The sequence below is a fragment of the Papio anubis genome, chromosome 12 (genome assembly GCF_008728515.1).
Source record: "Papio anubis isolate 15944 chromosome 12, Panubis1.0, whole genome shotgun sequence".
Lineage (NCBI taxonomy): Eukaryota > Metazoa > Chordata > Mammalia > Primates > Cercopithecidae > Papio > Papio anubis.
The window spans coordinates 13,551,045-13,566,253 of record NC_044987.1 but is presented as its reverse complement, the minus strand read 5'-3'; the positions used below and the strand labels follow the sequence as shown (position 1 = coordinate 13,566,253).

At 45.5% G+C, this 15,209-nt stretch overlaps 1 protein-coding gene across 2 annotated transcripts in view; it reads left to right on the top strand.

Annotated features, from left to right (window-relative positions):
- GRIK4 (glutamate ionotropic receptor kainate type subunit 4) overlaps positions 1 to 14,716 on the top strand; it is a 355,193-nt gene extending 340,477 nt beyond the window's left edge. For both annotated transcript variants that reach the window (XM_031652867.1, XM_031652866.1), the window contains 2 exons: positions 8,219 to 8,337; positions 12,124 to 14,716. In XM_031652867.1, coding sequence (XP_031508727.1) covers positions 8,219 to 8,337; positions 12,124 to 12,480 — 476 coding nt within the window. In that variant the 3' untranslated portion in view covers positions 12,481 to 14,716. The remainder of the gene's footprint in view (positions 1 to 8,218; positions 8,338 to 12,123) is intronic.
- The last annotated feature ends 493 nt before the right edge of the window (positions 14,717 to 15,209 follow it).

The following is a 15,209-nucleotide window of genomic DNA, read 5'->3' as shown; positions in this document are numbered from 1 at the left end:
GTCTTTAAGTGTTCACCAAGAATTGAGACCTAGGAACATTGTTTTTCTTGTGTCTCAGGCTGAACAGAGGGCAGTAGCTTTCACCTGCTTTCCCAAGCAGCTCCAAGGTGATCTTTCTTCTTTAGAATTTCAATCAGGTGGCTTTCACGTGTGCCTAAAGGAAGGAGAGAAATATGGAATGGGCAGAGAGGGATAGAGGTGAAAGGAACTATGAGTGGGTCTGTTTTTCGGAGACCTCTGAAACTGAGAGTGGCTGCAGTTTTAATTAGAATGTACCAGACGACGCGCCAGTGCCTAACATAATCCTTTTCTACTTTGTTATCCTATTAAAATGCGAGAAATTTCAAAGAAAAGGAACTGGTGCTTACCCCACTTCTAATCCAATATTACAGCTCAAACATTACTGCCAAATTGCAGAGAAGAATCCTAACATTGTGATAATGCCACCAATCCCGAGTCTTTGTGCCAGGTCTTGCTTGCCTCTGGTAAGAGCCACAACATTACCCCTTAGCTTCCTCGCCCCCTCTGACTCTCCCTGCCCGTAGCTGGGTGACTGTCCACCTCCCTACCTCGCTAAAAAAATGAAACAGCAGATCCTGTGGAAAACTGGAGATTACAAAAAGGATCAGGCTCCATTCCAAGCTGTTTCATTTTCTTCTGCCTTTTCTTTTCAAAAAACACTTATTTATTTATTTTCTCACTTAGCTGCTATAAAAAGAAATATCGCTAGCCACTCACAGATGCCGGCATCCCAATTCAAGGAGATTGGATTACTGAAGTCTTTGCAGAACAATTGCTAGACAAAAAGGTGGTTGGTGAACTCCAAGGAAATTAAATACCTTTATCTTGAAAAACACGAGCTCACAGTCGGGCTTCAAAGGAACATAAATACACCACCAGGCTGTGAAAATCAGGGTTCCCTTTCAAAAATGGAAAAGAGGCCAGTGGCATTGACTCACAGAACCCTTAGAAAACAGGAAGTTTGCTGTCTGGCACGGTGGGAATGGAAGTGTGAGACATCTTAGCAAGAGTGGGGGTGAGTGATGGGGGTGGAAGGGGCCCCGGGGATGCTTCCCTCTCTCTTTCTTCTCATGGGGTCCAGCGTAGTTATCCTGGTTCTCTGGTTTCTCTGGAGAGAGCCAGGGCTGGAAACCCGAATGTGGGAATTTAGATAGTGTTTCAGAGAGATGCCGTGGAGGAAGCCTCTCTCTGATCAAATTAGATCTATTTTTGAGAGAGAGAAACTCCAGAGGGATTTCCAGAAACCATGATCACAGCAGAGGCAAAGGGTGGCCCCATGAGTCTGCAACAAAGCAGGTCGAATTGTTAAGACTTCAGCTCACTGTTGTCTGGTAACTGGGCCGAGATTAAGCCAACAAATCATCGATTCAAACATGTGATGTCATGTTCTGAAGGACAGAAGGGGATTTTATAAGCTGAGCTGTAGCTCACACATAGACCCCCTTACCCCTGCCCTGCATCCCTCTAGAGGTTCCCAGGAATGTGTTCAGTCATTAGGATGCCAGGTTGAGCTCTCTCATCGCCCCGCTGCAGCGTGAGTGGATGCCGAGTGACCGGGAGAGGTGGTGTGGAAATGACCGGGAGGGGTGGTGTGGAATTGGCCGGCAGGGGGGCCTGGCTTCAGTTTAGATTCGGGCACTTCCACTTGTCAGCTATGGAACCTTGGGCAAGTTACCTAACTCCTCTGTACCTTGGTTTCCGTGTCAGGAAAATGCAGGTAAGCGTAGTGCCCATTTCACAGGGTAACTGTAAGGATTGAGTTAAAACATTTAGCAGGCTAACTTTGCTCATAGTAAACACTCATAAAGGTCAGCTTTACATATATACAGAGCGTTAGCTTTGGAATCAAACTGATCTAGAATTTACATTAGTTATGAAAACATGGACAACTTAAGTTCTCTGAATTTCTGTTTCTTTAACTATAAAGTGGGGACAATGGGCCTTCTCTATGGTGTTTTTAATGATAATTGAATGAGATAGCAAATGAAAAATGAGGTACTTGAGCTCATATTTTGATGGATTATAAGCACCCTCCCATAGCTCGTGTTTTGATAAATTGCAAAATTTATCAAATACCTCTCCCATCCCTCTTCGGGTTTGAGTCCCTTTTGCCTACTTTTCTCCCATTATTCTTTCCAGAATCTGCTAGGTCTAGTCACCAGATGCCTTGGTGAATGCAAGACGAAATGTCAAGCTTACCATTTCAACATGATGAATCACTTTGCATTTTCTGGGAAGGTCATGTAAGTCAGTTTATACCTGGGCACATGAAGTTGCTATTTACAATCCCTGGAGATCGGACTATTTGATATACTTGCATGGCTATAGGTGAATATAGTTCTGAAATAGAAAGTGCTTGAAAGCCTTATGGGTCCAAGAATTCATGTTCTTGTCCAGTGCTCTTGATGAGCCAATGTGGCACAGAGCTTTAGGACCTAGCATAGTGCCCAGTTCATGGAAGCTTCTCAGTCAAGATCTGTTGACCAAGGTCAAAGAGCAAATACATTGTCTCTTGCCGGGATCTCGTGGCACTAGTCAGTCCTCTCTCTGTGCGAGTGGATTCTCTGCACCTGCCTCCATGGCTTTTATGGTCTCTGCCTTTTTTCTTAGCCTTCCCTCACTGTTTGTTCAAAAGGAGCTTTTCCTCTGTATTTTAGTTGCAGATTTCCACAGTGCTTCGTGGAGATGTGTGAGGGTTTTACGGGCTAGGACACAAGTGTACCTGAATCCAAGAAGTGGTTATTAGCCAGATGGAACCAAAGGAAGAGCAAGCGGGTGGGTGGAGACTCACATCTCTTCACAGGTGCTCTCTTCCAGGGTGCCCTTCCCGTTCTTAGTTCAAGAGACAAAGAACATTATTCGTTTGCATTTGTGAACTATCATTTTGTGGGCAAAATATTTGTGGGCAATCTGTGGGTGACACCAAAGTTAGTATTTAGCCAACCAGGAGTTTGTGGGGAGAGCGTGATTCTATTTCAGTGACTGCAGCTGATTGCTGGGGCCTAGCTGAGGCTCAGAGACTCAAGTGTCAGGAGAAAGTCCCAGTTTGTAAAGCCATCTGCCTGCATGGCTTATGCGTGGTCCCATCTGAAGAAGGGAAGGAAAGAGATGACTAGATGGCTTCCCAATCCCCCTTGCTGGTGCTGAGGCATCTGTGAGTGCCACGTGGGCCTTGTAGGCTGGAGGGAGTTCACATCAAGGGCCCCTTCTGATGAATGTCGATGTGCTGTGGAAGGCATTTGACTTCTAGAGAATGACTGATGACAGTGTTAAATGGAACTGCTGTGCTCTCCGAACTCTCCCTTCCCACTCCCCACTCCATCTGTTTTTCAACTCTGACTCTGCCAGCATTCTATTCTTGCTTCCTCTTTCCAATAACTTCCTCAAGGCACAAATGGTATTCAAGCCTTGCTTCTGTGAGGAGGAGGCCACTCAGCCAGGAATCAGGACTCTGGAGCCAACACCCATGATTAACATGCTGGCCCTGAAATGCGAGAAGCTAGGAAAGAAAGACTATGGGGTGTTTCAGTGACTCATGGTTTCTGCCAGCCTCCTGTTAAACCTCAGCTCCCCCAAAAGCTTTCCCTGATCCAATAAAAATTGTTCCAGTGCAGACCACATGCCTGTTGATAACTGTCCCAATACCCCCACCCCAAACAGGCAGTCCATGTTGTGAATTGCCCATGTCAATATTCAGTCCCCTTTAGCCACCACTCAGTACAGTCTGGGCCGTCTTCCTCTATGACCAGGCTGGAGCACTCAACCAGAGCTGTCACGTTTTACCATTATTTCAAACCAAATTTAATTAGAAAGGAATACATATGGGTCCAGAGCTTTTGGTAATGCAGCCCTCTACATCTGGAATTCTTTGTCCTCTCTCTTTCTGCTCATTCTTTCCACAAACATTTACTGAGCTCCTATAATGGGCCAGGTACCATGACTGTGAGGTTGTAGAGTTGAGCAAGGCATGGTTCTTCCCCTCAAAGAACTCGCAGTGTAGTGGGAAATCCAGATATATAAACTAGTGTATTATTTTATGCATAATAGTGATAAACAAGGTATTATTAGTAAAACACAAAAGTAGTATCACTAAAAGTCAGGTAAGAGTAAAGAAGGCAGCCTGGAGGAAGTGACCTCTGAGCTAAGTCTTAAAGGAAAGGTTGAGTTTAGCCAGGTGTGTGTCTCGGGAGTAGGGGTAGGTTCCAGGCAGAGGAATTAACAGGAGCAAAGGTATGGAAGGTAGGAGCAACGATGCTGTGTGCTGGGAACTATAAACAATTCTGTGTTACTTGAGAATGTGTCACAGTTAGATTTTGCATTTCAGAAAGATCAGTGAGGCAACTGTGTAGTGTGCAGAGTTGAGGAGGAAATGGCTACAGGGAGGGAAATAGTTTTAAAGGCTACTGCAATAGTCCAAGCAAGAGATGGTGGGTGCCTAAACTAGGGAAGTGGCAGGAGGAATAGAGAGAAGGGTAAGAAATTGAAAAATGTTCAGGAGGCAAAATCAACAGGATTTGGTAATAGCCAAGACATGGAGGAGGGGTAGGAGACCAAAGGCAGGAAAATGAGAAGAAAATGTGCCCCAGGCCAATCAAAGGAGATTGAGGAGATCGGAAGAGAGTGATAAGAAATGGCTTTATAAAATGCCAAGACTGACATGTGACTGACGATTCAAATGCTAACAAAGGTCATGCAAGATTAGGACTAGAAAATTTCCATTAGGCTAGAAACAAAATGTTCATTGGTGACCATAGCAAGGGTGGTTTTAGTGGTGCAAGACAAAATTGCATGGGATGAAGATTGAATAGCAAGAACAAAAGAGTATTCAAAACAGAATTATTTTCTCCTTTAGATATCATAGACAGAGTTACTTGGAGCTTAAAAGCTTTTTGAGTGTCCAAATTATGTTTGAGGTCTGAAAAAAATTACTGGTTTCAGAATGCAAAAAGGAAACTGCAAAATTAAATTAAGACATGGTTAATTAAATATCTCCAAAATGTAACATTGTTTCAACTTCATTAATCTTTAAATTTAATATTCATAAAAACTTCATTACATGTAGAAATAATTTATTGGTTATATTTTTAATTTTGCAACATTCTTTTGTATGTATGTGCAATGATTGCTGAGAAATCACAGCCAATTTTAAGTTAACTGTATCTTGCCACTCAGTAATATCAGAAGCAAAAATTTTTTAATGCATTTAACGTAAGATGTGGGTGCATTTTGTTCTACTTGCTTTTATGTGAGATGGGTCCTTCAAATGTAAGAGATTTTAAGGGCTTTTAGAAAGTCTTAAAATAGTTCTGATGTAGACAGCTCTCAAAATCCTTGGCCATGGAAGGAGAGAGAAGAAGTGTTGGATTAGACAGAGCTGGAGAGAGTAAGGAGGATTTCTTTGTCTTTAAGGAGGGAGAGACATGAGTATGTGAATGTACTGAGGGAGAGAGCCAGTGGAGAGAAGATTGGAGGAGGACCAGGGAGGTGACTGATAGGGAGGCAGGGGGCACAGCTGGAACACAGGTAGCAGAAGAAGACCTAAAGGGGAAAGAAAACCACCTCTACAGAAACAAGAGGAATGTGAGACCCTCTGCAAAGGGGCCCTTGTCCTATTTTCTTTTGTTTTTTGTTTTTGTTTTTGAGATGGAGTCTCACTCTGTTGCCCAGGCTGGAGTGCCAGGGCACGATCTCGGATCAAGTGGCAGCCTCCGCCTCCTGGGTTCAAGTGATTCTCCTATCTCAGCCTTCCAAGTAGCTGGGATTACATGCCTGGCTAATTTTTGCATTTTTAGTGGAGACGGGGTTTCACCATGTTGGCCAGGCTGGTCTCGAACTCCTGACCTCAAGGGATCCTCCTGCCTTGGCCTCCCAAAGTGCTAGGATTACAGGCGTGAGCCACTGCACCCACCCCCTTGTCCTGTTTTCTATCTCAAGCACAACTATTGCCAAGTGATGGGGGTATCTTGTAGAATCTCAGCAGTCACTTGGGGACTCCAGTTACCCGAGCAGATGGCCGTCCTTCATGTCACCATTGTCATTTCCCCATTCACGAGGGATGTCCACCCAGCCTCCCTCCACAGGGGCTGCCCGGAGAAGGTAATTCATCCGTGTCGCACAGATACACATCCTAGTACTCCAGTTCTCACCACCCCTAAATCTGTGGGCTGAAGTATCTGCCTACAAACCCCAGCCAGCTCCTTGGTACATTCCCTCTTAAGTGTCCCTTTTTCATCCCCTCCTTCTTGTGGCTCTTGATGCTCCCAGAGTGAAAACCTTCTACCCAAATGGCCCAGATTAGGGGGACAGGTGTTAACACAAGATGTGGGTGCATTTTCTTCTACTTGCTTTTATGTGAGATGGGGCCTCCAAATATAGGTGTTTTAAGGCCTTTTTGCCCATTTAAGCACCTTCCTCCTGGAAGGTAGAATTGAGTTTTTAAATGATCCCCTATTTTTTATTATTCAAAATAGAGAATTCCCACATTCACACAGGTACTCAAGAGTTGACTGTGGACCTGCAGATCAGAGTGTATAGTTCATTTGGTGCGTTCATCATGTGAGTCCTCAGCGTCATTCTAAGCAGATTTTCAGTTGTAGGCAGGGATGGCTACTGCACTGTTAATTTTAAAAACAAAAATCAGGCATCCACTTAGGACTTTGTGAAAGGAAACCCTGGGCGTCCTGAAATGGCCAGATAGGGCTATTTTTCCAGTTTTCCAAGGTGCAAAAGGTAGCGTTGATTTCTGCTCTGGCCCTGTGACTCCTTTCATAGTGCCGCGCAAAGTTGACTGCCCCTGACACTGACGAGGCTCCGTGTTCTGTGAGGACACTACCGACTGCACACTCAGATGTGCAAGCATTCCTGAAGAACACGGGACACAACAGACCCTCCTGGATGAAAGATGCCTTTTGATTTCTGATTGTGGCCCCAGTTGAATCAGGGTGTTTTGTGTTTGGGTTTCTCTAATGCCAAAAAAAGCATTTAATTCCATAGCTGAACTCAGTGTTTGACACAGTGGAAATGAAACAGCCACATCATATCCTATAAGTATGTATTGACTATATACTGTGTGCCAGGTATCGTGCTTTGCAATGAGGACATGACCAGAAACGATGTCTGACTCCCAGGAACTTACAAACTTGCACAATGCTTCTAAAATTACCAATTTGTAAACTATTTTTAGGAATGGCTAGAAAAGAATCACCTGTGAAACTTCTGTAAAAATACAGATTCCTGGGCCCCATGTCCAGAGATACTGATCGAGTAGGTCTGGGGTAAGGACTGGGAATCAATATTTTCAGCAAGCTTTCTAGGCAGTTCTGATGGCAACTGGTTTGTGAAGCACTCGTTTGGTGGGATAAAAAGTTTTACTTTCCAGGCTGGGCGCAGTGGCTCACTCCTGTAATCCCAGCACTTTAGGGGGCTAAGGCAGGCGAATCACCTGAGGTCAGGAGTTCGAGATCAGCCTGGGCAACACGGTGAAACCTCGTCTCTACTAAAAATACAAAATTAGTCAGTCCTGGTGGCACATGCCTGTAATCCCAGCTACTCGGGAGGCTGAGGCAGGAGAATCGCTTGAACCTGGGAGGCGGAGGATGTGGTGAACCAAGATTGCACCATTGCACTCCAGGCTGGGCAACAAGAGTAAATCTCCGTCTCACCAAAAAAAAAAAAAAAAAAAAGTTTACTTTCCAAATAAGTATTTTAGTAACATGTTGACAAAGATAGGTAAATAGAATTTTTTTGTATCCATGGTTTGGTCAAAACAGTTGCTTTTATATCACATAAATACAATATTAGGAAGACTGAGTAAAACTTTTATGAAACTGTTAGAACTGGCAGGTATTTTGGCGTCATGTCTCTCTCTATAAGCTGTCAGAGTTTGCCTGAGCCCTTTTCTTAAAAGGTCCCCACCTCCCAGCCCCAGACACCCTTTGGTAGGCTTCTTGCCAGTGTCCTTGATTGATGGCAAGATCTCTCTCTTCCATTTTATTTCAACTATGCTGCATTTTTTTCCAGATAGATAATTAAATATCTTCAAGGACTGGGTGTCTCTATGTCAGGTAGACTCATGGGTGTCTACTTGAGCATCTACAATCCTCAAGTTCTTGTTTAAATGATTTTAGCATTTTTGATACAATGATTGTGTCTTCCTGATCTTTTACAATATTTTTTATTTGTTATCACTTTCTTACAGGCCTGGGAATGGAGAATATTGGTGGAATCTTTGTGGTTCTTATTTGTGGCTTAATCGTGGCCATTTTCATGGCTATGTTGGAGTTTTTATGGACTCTCAGACACTCAGAAGCAACTGAGGTAAACTTTCAAAGGGGTATGATCCATAGTGTTGGCAGATGGGGTGAAGTTCATCGACTCATGCACATATAAAGTCATTTCTGACGCTTCCCACAGGAAGTGCAGCGAAGAGAATCCCAGTGCCCAGCAGAGGGGATTTGGCTCAATGCTTCATTACTTAGTAATTATGCAGCTACAGAAGGGGCACTTAACCTCGCCGGGCTTCAGTTTTCTTTGAAACAGCCCAGCCAATACGCATGCGAAAAAGCTTTTATGAACAACAAAGCCGTCTAGAACTATCCTTTAAGATGTAGTTGAGAAAAATAGGTGAAAGTACCAGGTTGCTACGGAAAAGACAACCTCAGTCCTTCCATTTTGAGTATGTTTTTGCCTTGCAGGGAAAGATCCTTAGAGATATCCTGACTCATGTGAATCCAAGAATTTTATCTCCCTTCTCAGGGATTTTGAATAAGTTCAGTTCCCCAGCTGTGGCTGAGAGACAAGGTTAACATAAACTTTACCCAGCTTCAACAGTTGGAGAAGAGGGAAGAAGATGTTATCCTGCTCTTCTTCCAGCCCACCCCAGGGAAGATGTATAAATCCTTACATGTTAATTGCATTATTAGATTTTTTTTTAAAAGTTACATTAGCCTCTATCTCAGTCTCCCAACTCTGAATCTTCCTAAAACCTTTCCTAATTGGCACTGGGGAAATATCTCACAGCAGGACAAACAGTGCCGCTGGAAGTCTATGGAGTCTGGCCTCACATGGGGCCTTAACACAACACTGCCTGCCAGTCCTGGTCCTCTGTGCTCAGCCCCTTTGCTGTCTCCTTGTAGGACTTCCATGCTGTTGCCCACTCCTCAAGCTTCTCTGCTTCGGCATGCATAGAGCTTCATTTTACTTCCCATCTCCCAAGAAATCAGGAGTGGCCAGCCCTGAATTAAAACCCCCAGTAAGCATCTCCCCACAGCTCAGCCACCCTGCAGCTGCAGCAGATAGCCCAGTCCTTCTGCTGTCTCTTCCTTGATCCTGTCTTTCCTCAGCTACTCCAGGATTATCCTCTTTCTCCCCCGTATTTTTTTTCTGCCTGCTCTTTCTCCAATCCACAATTATGAACGTGTCTGCCGTATTTCAAAATAATAGGAAGATTACTATTGCTTGCTCTATCCCTCTCCTCTTCCAAACCAAGGGGATCCAGCTGAGAGAATCTCAGTCTCTATCTCCTCACCCCCATTTTGGTCCGAAACCCAGGGCAGCCTGGCTTCTCCCTACCCCTGCACTGAAAGGCCAGTGCTTAAAGGTCTGACCCCTCCCAGTGGACCAAACCAAAGAGAATCTATTGGGCCTTATTGGACTTCGGTGTGTCTCTTGATGATGGGGATACTTTTTTCAGAATCCCTTTTCCCTTGCCTTGCATGGCACCCAGATTCTTGGTTCCCCTTGTGTTGCTGTCTCCAGCTTTACTGGCTTTCTCCTTTTGCCCACCCCTTAAAAGGTGGTGGTCTTACTTATTCCCTAAGACCTAGTTTAAGTGTTCCCTTCCTCTTGAATCCTTCCTCATTTCTCCTGCTGTGTCTCAGCAATTGGTCATCCTCCTTCTTCTTGACACCGCTGTAACCTAGGCATGAACCACTTACACACCACATTGCAATTATTTTGGTATCAGCCCCCAACTAGAGGTTGAGCTGCCTGCAGTAAACACTGTGTCTTTTATCCCTGTGCTTGACACACAGTAGACAGTCAATAAATCTACATTATTATATTATTGTCACATGTAATAGATTAGGCAGGTGGTACTATTTTTATTGTAGTTATTATTAGAAGAAGAGAGGTTAGGTGACTTGCCAAGAGTCTCTGCTATTTAGTTAACAATTGTGGGAGTGTGATGGGGTCCTATAATCCAAGTCGGGAAAACTAATGTAGGCCATATTCCATTAAGTGACATCACCTCTCTATAACCGCTTCACATTTTGTTATTCTCCCCCAAAGCTCACCCATGGTCTGGAAGTACATTGACAAACTCAGCAAGTAGTTAGAGCACTCCAAATAGCTAAAATAAAGAGTCAGTGCTGTGTTAGCGATTTGGTTATGGTAGAACAACTGTCCCATTTATAGAATTGGAAGAAAGAATGTGAAAGAACTGAGGACTTCTGCTCCCATATGGTCTAGGAAAGTGTCCTTTCAACTCAGAGTAGGGCACTCAGCAGAGCATGTGCGGGCTTGGAGTTGATAGGTATTGGTCCAAATTCAGAGTCAGCTATTAGTCAATTTTTGGCAATATGCATAACTTCTCTGAGCCTCCATTTCTACATTTGTGAAATGGATATAATAATAATAGTAATCGTAGTAATACAGGCCCATTGGCCGGGCACAGTGGCTCACGCCTGTAATCCCAGCACTTTGGGAGGCCGAGGCGGGTGAGTCATGAGGTCAGCAGTTCAAGACCAGCCTGGCCAACATAGTGAAACCCAGTCTTTACTAAGAAATACAAAAATTAGCTGGTTGTGGTGGCGCGTGCCTGTAATCCCAGCTACTGGAGAGGCTGAGGCAGGAGAATCACTTGAACCCAGGAGGTGGAGGTTGCAGTGAGCTGAGATCGTGCCACTGCACTCCAGCCTAGGCGACAGAGCAAGACTCTGTCTAAACAAACAAACAAACAAACAAAAAATACAGGCCCATCTGTATTTTCTCTCTCTCTCTTTTTTTTTTTTTTTTTTTTTTTTTTTTTGAGATAGAGTCTCACTGTTGCCCAGGCTGGAGTGGAGTGCAGTGGCAGTATCTCAGCTCACTGCAACCTCCGCCTCCCGGCTTTATGTGATTTTCCCCACTCAGCCTCCCGAGTAGATGGGATTACAGGCACACACCACCACACCCAGCTAATTTTTGTGGTTTTAGTAGAGACAGGGTTTCACCATGTTGGTCAGGCTGGTCTTGAACTCCTGACCTCAAGTGATTCGCCTACCTCAGCCTTCCAAAGTGCTGGGATTACAGGTGTGAGCCACTGTGCCCAGCCCTCTCCTGTATTCTTCATCCACAGTTCTGAAACCTAAAAAGCTGGGAGAGTTCCAAGTTCCTTGTAAGTTTGATGCAAATGCACTCAGTGGTGACTTCGCTTGACTGATGTTTGTGGCCTTTATCACACACGGTGTGAGTGTACGTACATATTGCTACAGGAATATTAGTGGGTTTGCATTCAAGTCTGCCCCAGACCCACGGGGTGTGATACATACTATACTGTTTGTGCATTGTATTACCCTCCTCTTGTTTTTGTTATCATGAGGATACATCCATCTCCAGCTATAACCGGTTGGCTAAAAGAAACAGGAATCTTCAGCCTAAGGAACAGAATGTTCATAGAGACATGGTAGCCTTTTCAGATACTTGAGAGACTGACATGTGGTGGAGGAATTATTTATTTAGTAGACTTCAAGGTCCAAATTTAGCTGGGATCAATGAATGAAAATTTCAGGGACAGAAATTGTTAGCTGGGTAAAAGGAAGCAGCATTTAATGGAAATGTGCAAAAAAAAAAAAAAAAAAAAAAAGGGAGATCATTGTCTTTGAAGGTGTTCATCAAAGATTGGAGACCAGCTGGTGGGGCTCTTGAATATTATGGTATGGAGGGTGTTTGGACATTAAATGGGAGTGGAGTGAGGAGATGGACTGAAAAGCCTTTATTATCTTCATACCTAACATGACACGATTCTGTGACCGCTGTCCCCCTCATCCCCCATCCCAGCGAACTAGCAAGGGGCCCGCGGTGGCTGGTTGAGGGGCTGGGCCCTGACCTCGCTATCTCCTCCAGGTGTCCGTCTGCCAGGAGATGGTGGCCGAGCTGCGCAGTATCATCCTGTGTCAGGACAGTATCCACCCCCGCCGGCGGCGCGCCGGAGTCCCGCCGCCCCGGCCCCCCATACCCGAGGAGCGCAGGCCCCGGGGCACGGCGACGCTCAGCAACGGGAAACTGTGCGGGGCAGGGGAGCCCGACCAGCTCGCGCAGAGACTGGCGCAGGAGGCCGCCCTGGTGGCCCGCGGCTGCACGCACATCCGCGTCTGCCCCGAGTGCCGCCGCTTCCAGGGCCTGCGGGCACGGCCGTCGCCCGCCCGCAGCGAGGAGAGCCTGGAGTGGGAGAAGACCACCAACAGCAGCGAGCCCGAGTAGTCCCGGCGGCCACAGGACGCGCGGAGGCGGCGCGGGGCGGGCACTGCTGTCAGCCGCGAGCCGGGACTTGTACAGCGTCGACACCTCTCCGGATTTCGGAGCCAGTCACTTTTCCAAAAGATCAAGGAGCCTGACGCCCCAGCCAGAGACCGCGCCCGGTCAGGCAGCGGGGTCCACCCGGAGACGTTGCACCCAAGTGGCAAAGGACGGCCCTCCCTCCTGGGCACAAAGACACATCTTCTCCCAGCGGGCCTTTCCCTCTCGCCAAAATAACAGAGTATAGGGTGGGGGGTCCCTACCCAGACCAGTCCAATGAATTGGTGGAATCATCAGCTGAATTCCCCCTAGTCAGAGGCCAATGTACCCTCTGTCTAGTTCTTACCGAAAAAAAAAATTAAACTAAACAGGGAAGTTTTTCTTTTCTGGATTTGTATATTTTTGTTAATGTTCTTTTCCCTTTCCTCCTCTCCGTTTCTTCTTTGTCATCTTCTCAGTTCTGTTAATTTGTTTTGTGTTTTTTGGACGGGGAGGCTGGGTTAGGGAATGGAAGCCTAAATAATCCCCATTTCTTCTTCTTCCTGAATTTTGGGATATTGCGTTACCAGTGCATCCGATTTCAGGTGCTTAACTCTCCTTTCTGTATGGTGATTGGGGGCCTGCAGGAGCACAAGAGAAGGGGTCTCGGGAAGAGTCAGATGGAGAGTCTCAAAAGCATTGAAGTAAAGTTGTAGATGCCAAAAAGCAATTAACTCATCGGATACTCAGAGAGACCTTGAAACGCCTGGGATGTCAAGGGTTAATCTGTCTTTTCTTTCCCTTTCTCTTTCTGACTTTCACTGTTACTGTGTTTGATTTGATCTTTCTGTGAATGTAGTCTCTGAAGACAGACAGGGGAGGAGAACAGAATGCACAAAGCGTCCTAGGACTTCGTTTAAGGAGCGGAAAGAGTGGATAGAATTTTCCCATACCATGGCCTTGGCTTCCCGTGGAACATGCTGTTCACAGAGGAGGAAGGACTGGGCCACGCCGTTGGTATGGTGCATACTTTGTCAACTGCATCTCTTTTCAACCAAACTCAGTGGCTGCCTATGAAGCCAGACCCCCAAGACTATCAATCATGGATTGGGTAGTTTCTTGCTACTTTGATGTGAGACCTGGGTGCAAGCGTGTGTGTGTGTATGTGTGCGCGCGTGTGCGTGTGTGTATTTATTCCATAGAAAGACCTTAAGTAATCAAGAATTTGCTAGGTTCCTGGGAGAGAGGTGGAGTCTCCTAGTCAATACACAGTCCTGGGAACCAGGAACTCCTGAGTCCTAACCTCAGCTTGAGCAGTAGCCCCCCACCTTGTATGACTTTAGGTAAAGCATTGAACTTCTGTTCCATCCACCAAATAGGAGTTACTGATGCTGTCCAGGTTACCAGGTGACTGCTAGTGACTGCTCTCCATGTGAGAAGTTTGCAGAGTCCAGAGCACACGTGTGATGGGAGGGGTGAGGCTTTCTGCAGCTGCTTGACCTTTGCTTGACTTCACCAATTAGGAGTTTCACGCAGAGAGTTCTCATTTGCTGATGGAAAACAAATTCTATGCAATTTCCGGTTGTAAACTTAGCAAATTCAGAGAGAGAGAAACAAACAGCCACTACCACCACCTCCACCTCCACCACCGCTGCCACCACCTTGAATGGAATTGTCCTCACTTTTGTTGCTGTTGCAAATGTACTAAAATAAAGACATCTTTGGAAGATGACGAGCTTAATTCATGTTTTTGCCATTTGGGTTGGTCGGCATCCTCTTTATGCCAGGACAGTTAGTTAGGGCTGCCGTCCTGGGGGCCGAATGGTACCCTGATTATTCCTGTGAGGGAGACTCATTTTGTCCTCACCTGACCTCACTCATGAATTTGAATCCTTTATCTTTTTTCTCTTTAACCATCAAATGACAACAAGCTGTGCAAGACACGTGGGTCTTTTTTTAAACCTTGCCTTGATCCTCGTGGAGAAACATGGATTTGGTGGGAAGGGCACCTGAAGGCCGGCTGACCACAGACCCCAGTGGTGCCACTGTGCTCCAACCTGCAGCTCCATCTCATGCTTCTGACAACGTGGTTCCTACTGTCAGATCACATTTGGGGCGGGAAGGGTGGTTTTTTAAAAAAACTCGTTTTTATGAGCAGGCTATCTTGATCAATAGCAAACTTTTTTTAATGGATTAGTGAAATAAATGTCCCTATGCATCATTTATAGTCTGTTTCTTTCTCCGTGTGGAATCAAGATAAGACTGCCAGCACTAGATGGTTTCTGTTAGCTGCTGAGACAAGGGCCGCACCTCGCTCGAGCTGGTGGGTGAATTTGCAACCAGCTAGTACCCTTCTTTGGTTTGTCTCCACTTTTTATCTGTTGGTTGTTGGCTTTCTTTTCCATTCTGTATTTTCTATCTGACTCTGTATACTGTATAAAGCAGTTTTTTCTTGTCTGTTTATCTTTCTTCAACTGGAATATTTACAATAAAACAGAAACAAACCCTGAAATGTTAGTGATGGATGAAAGCTGTTTGGGTTTAGAAAGTATGGTTTAGTGTGTCTAATATCCAGGTACTAGATTTGAAAAGCAAACAAAATCATAAACCCACTCTCTGTCTTCCCCTCCCTGCCCTCTCTCTCTCCCTCTCTCCACCTCCCTCTCTACTCCCCCACCCGCTTTGGCTCTTTGTTCAGATCCCAGAAAAGTCTA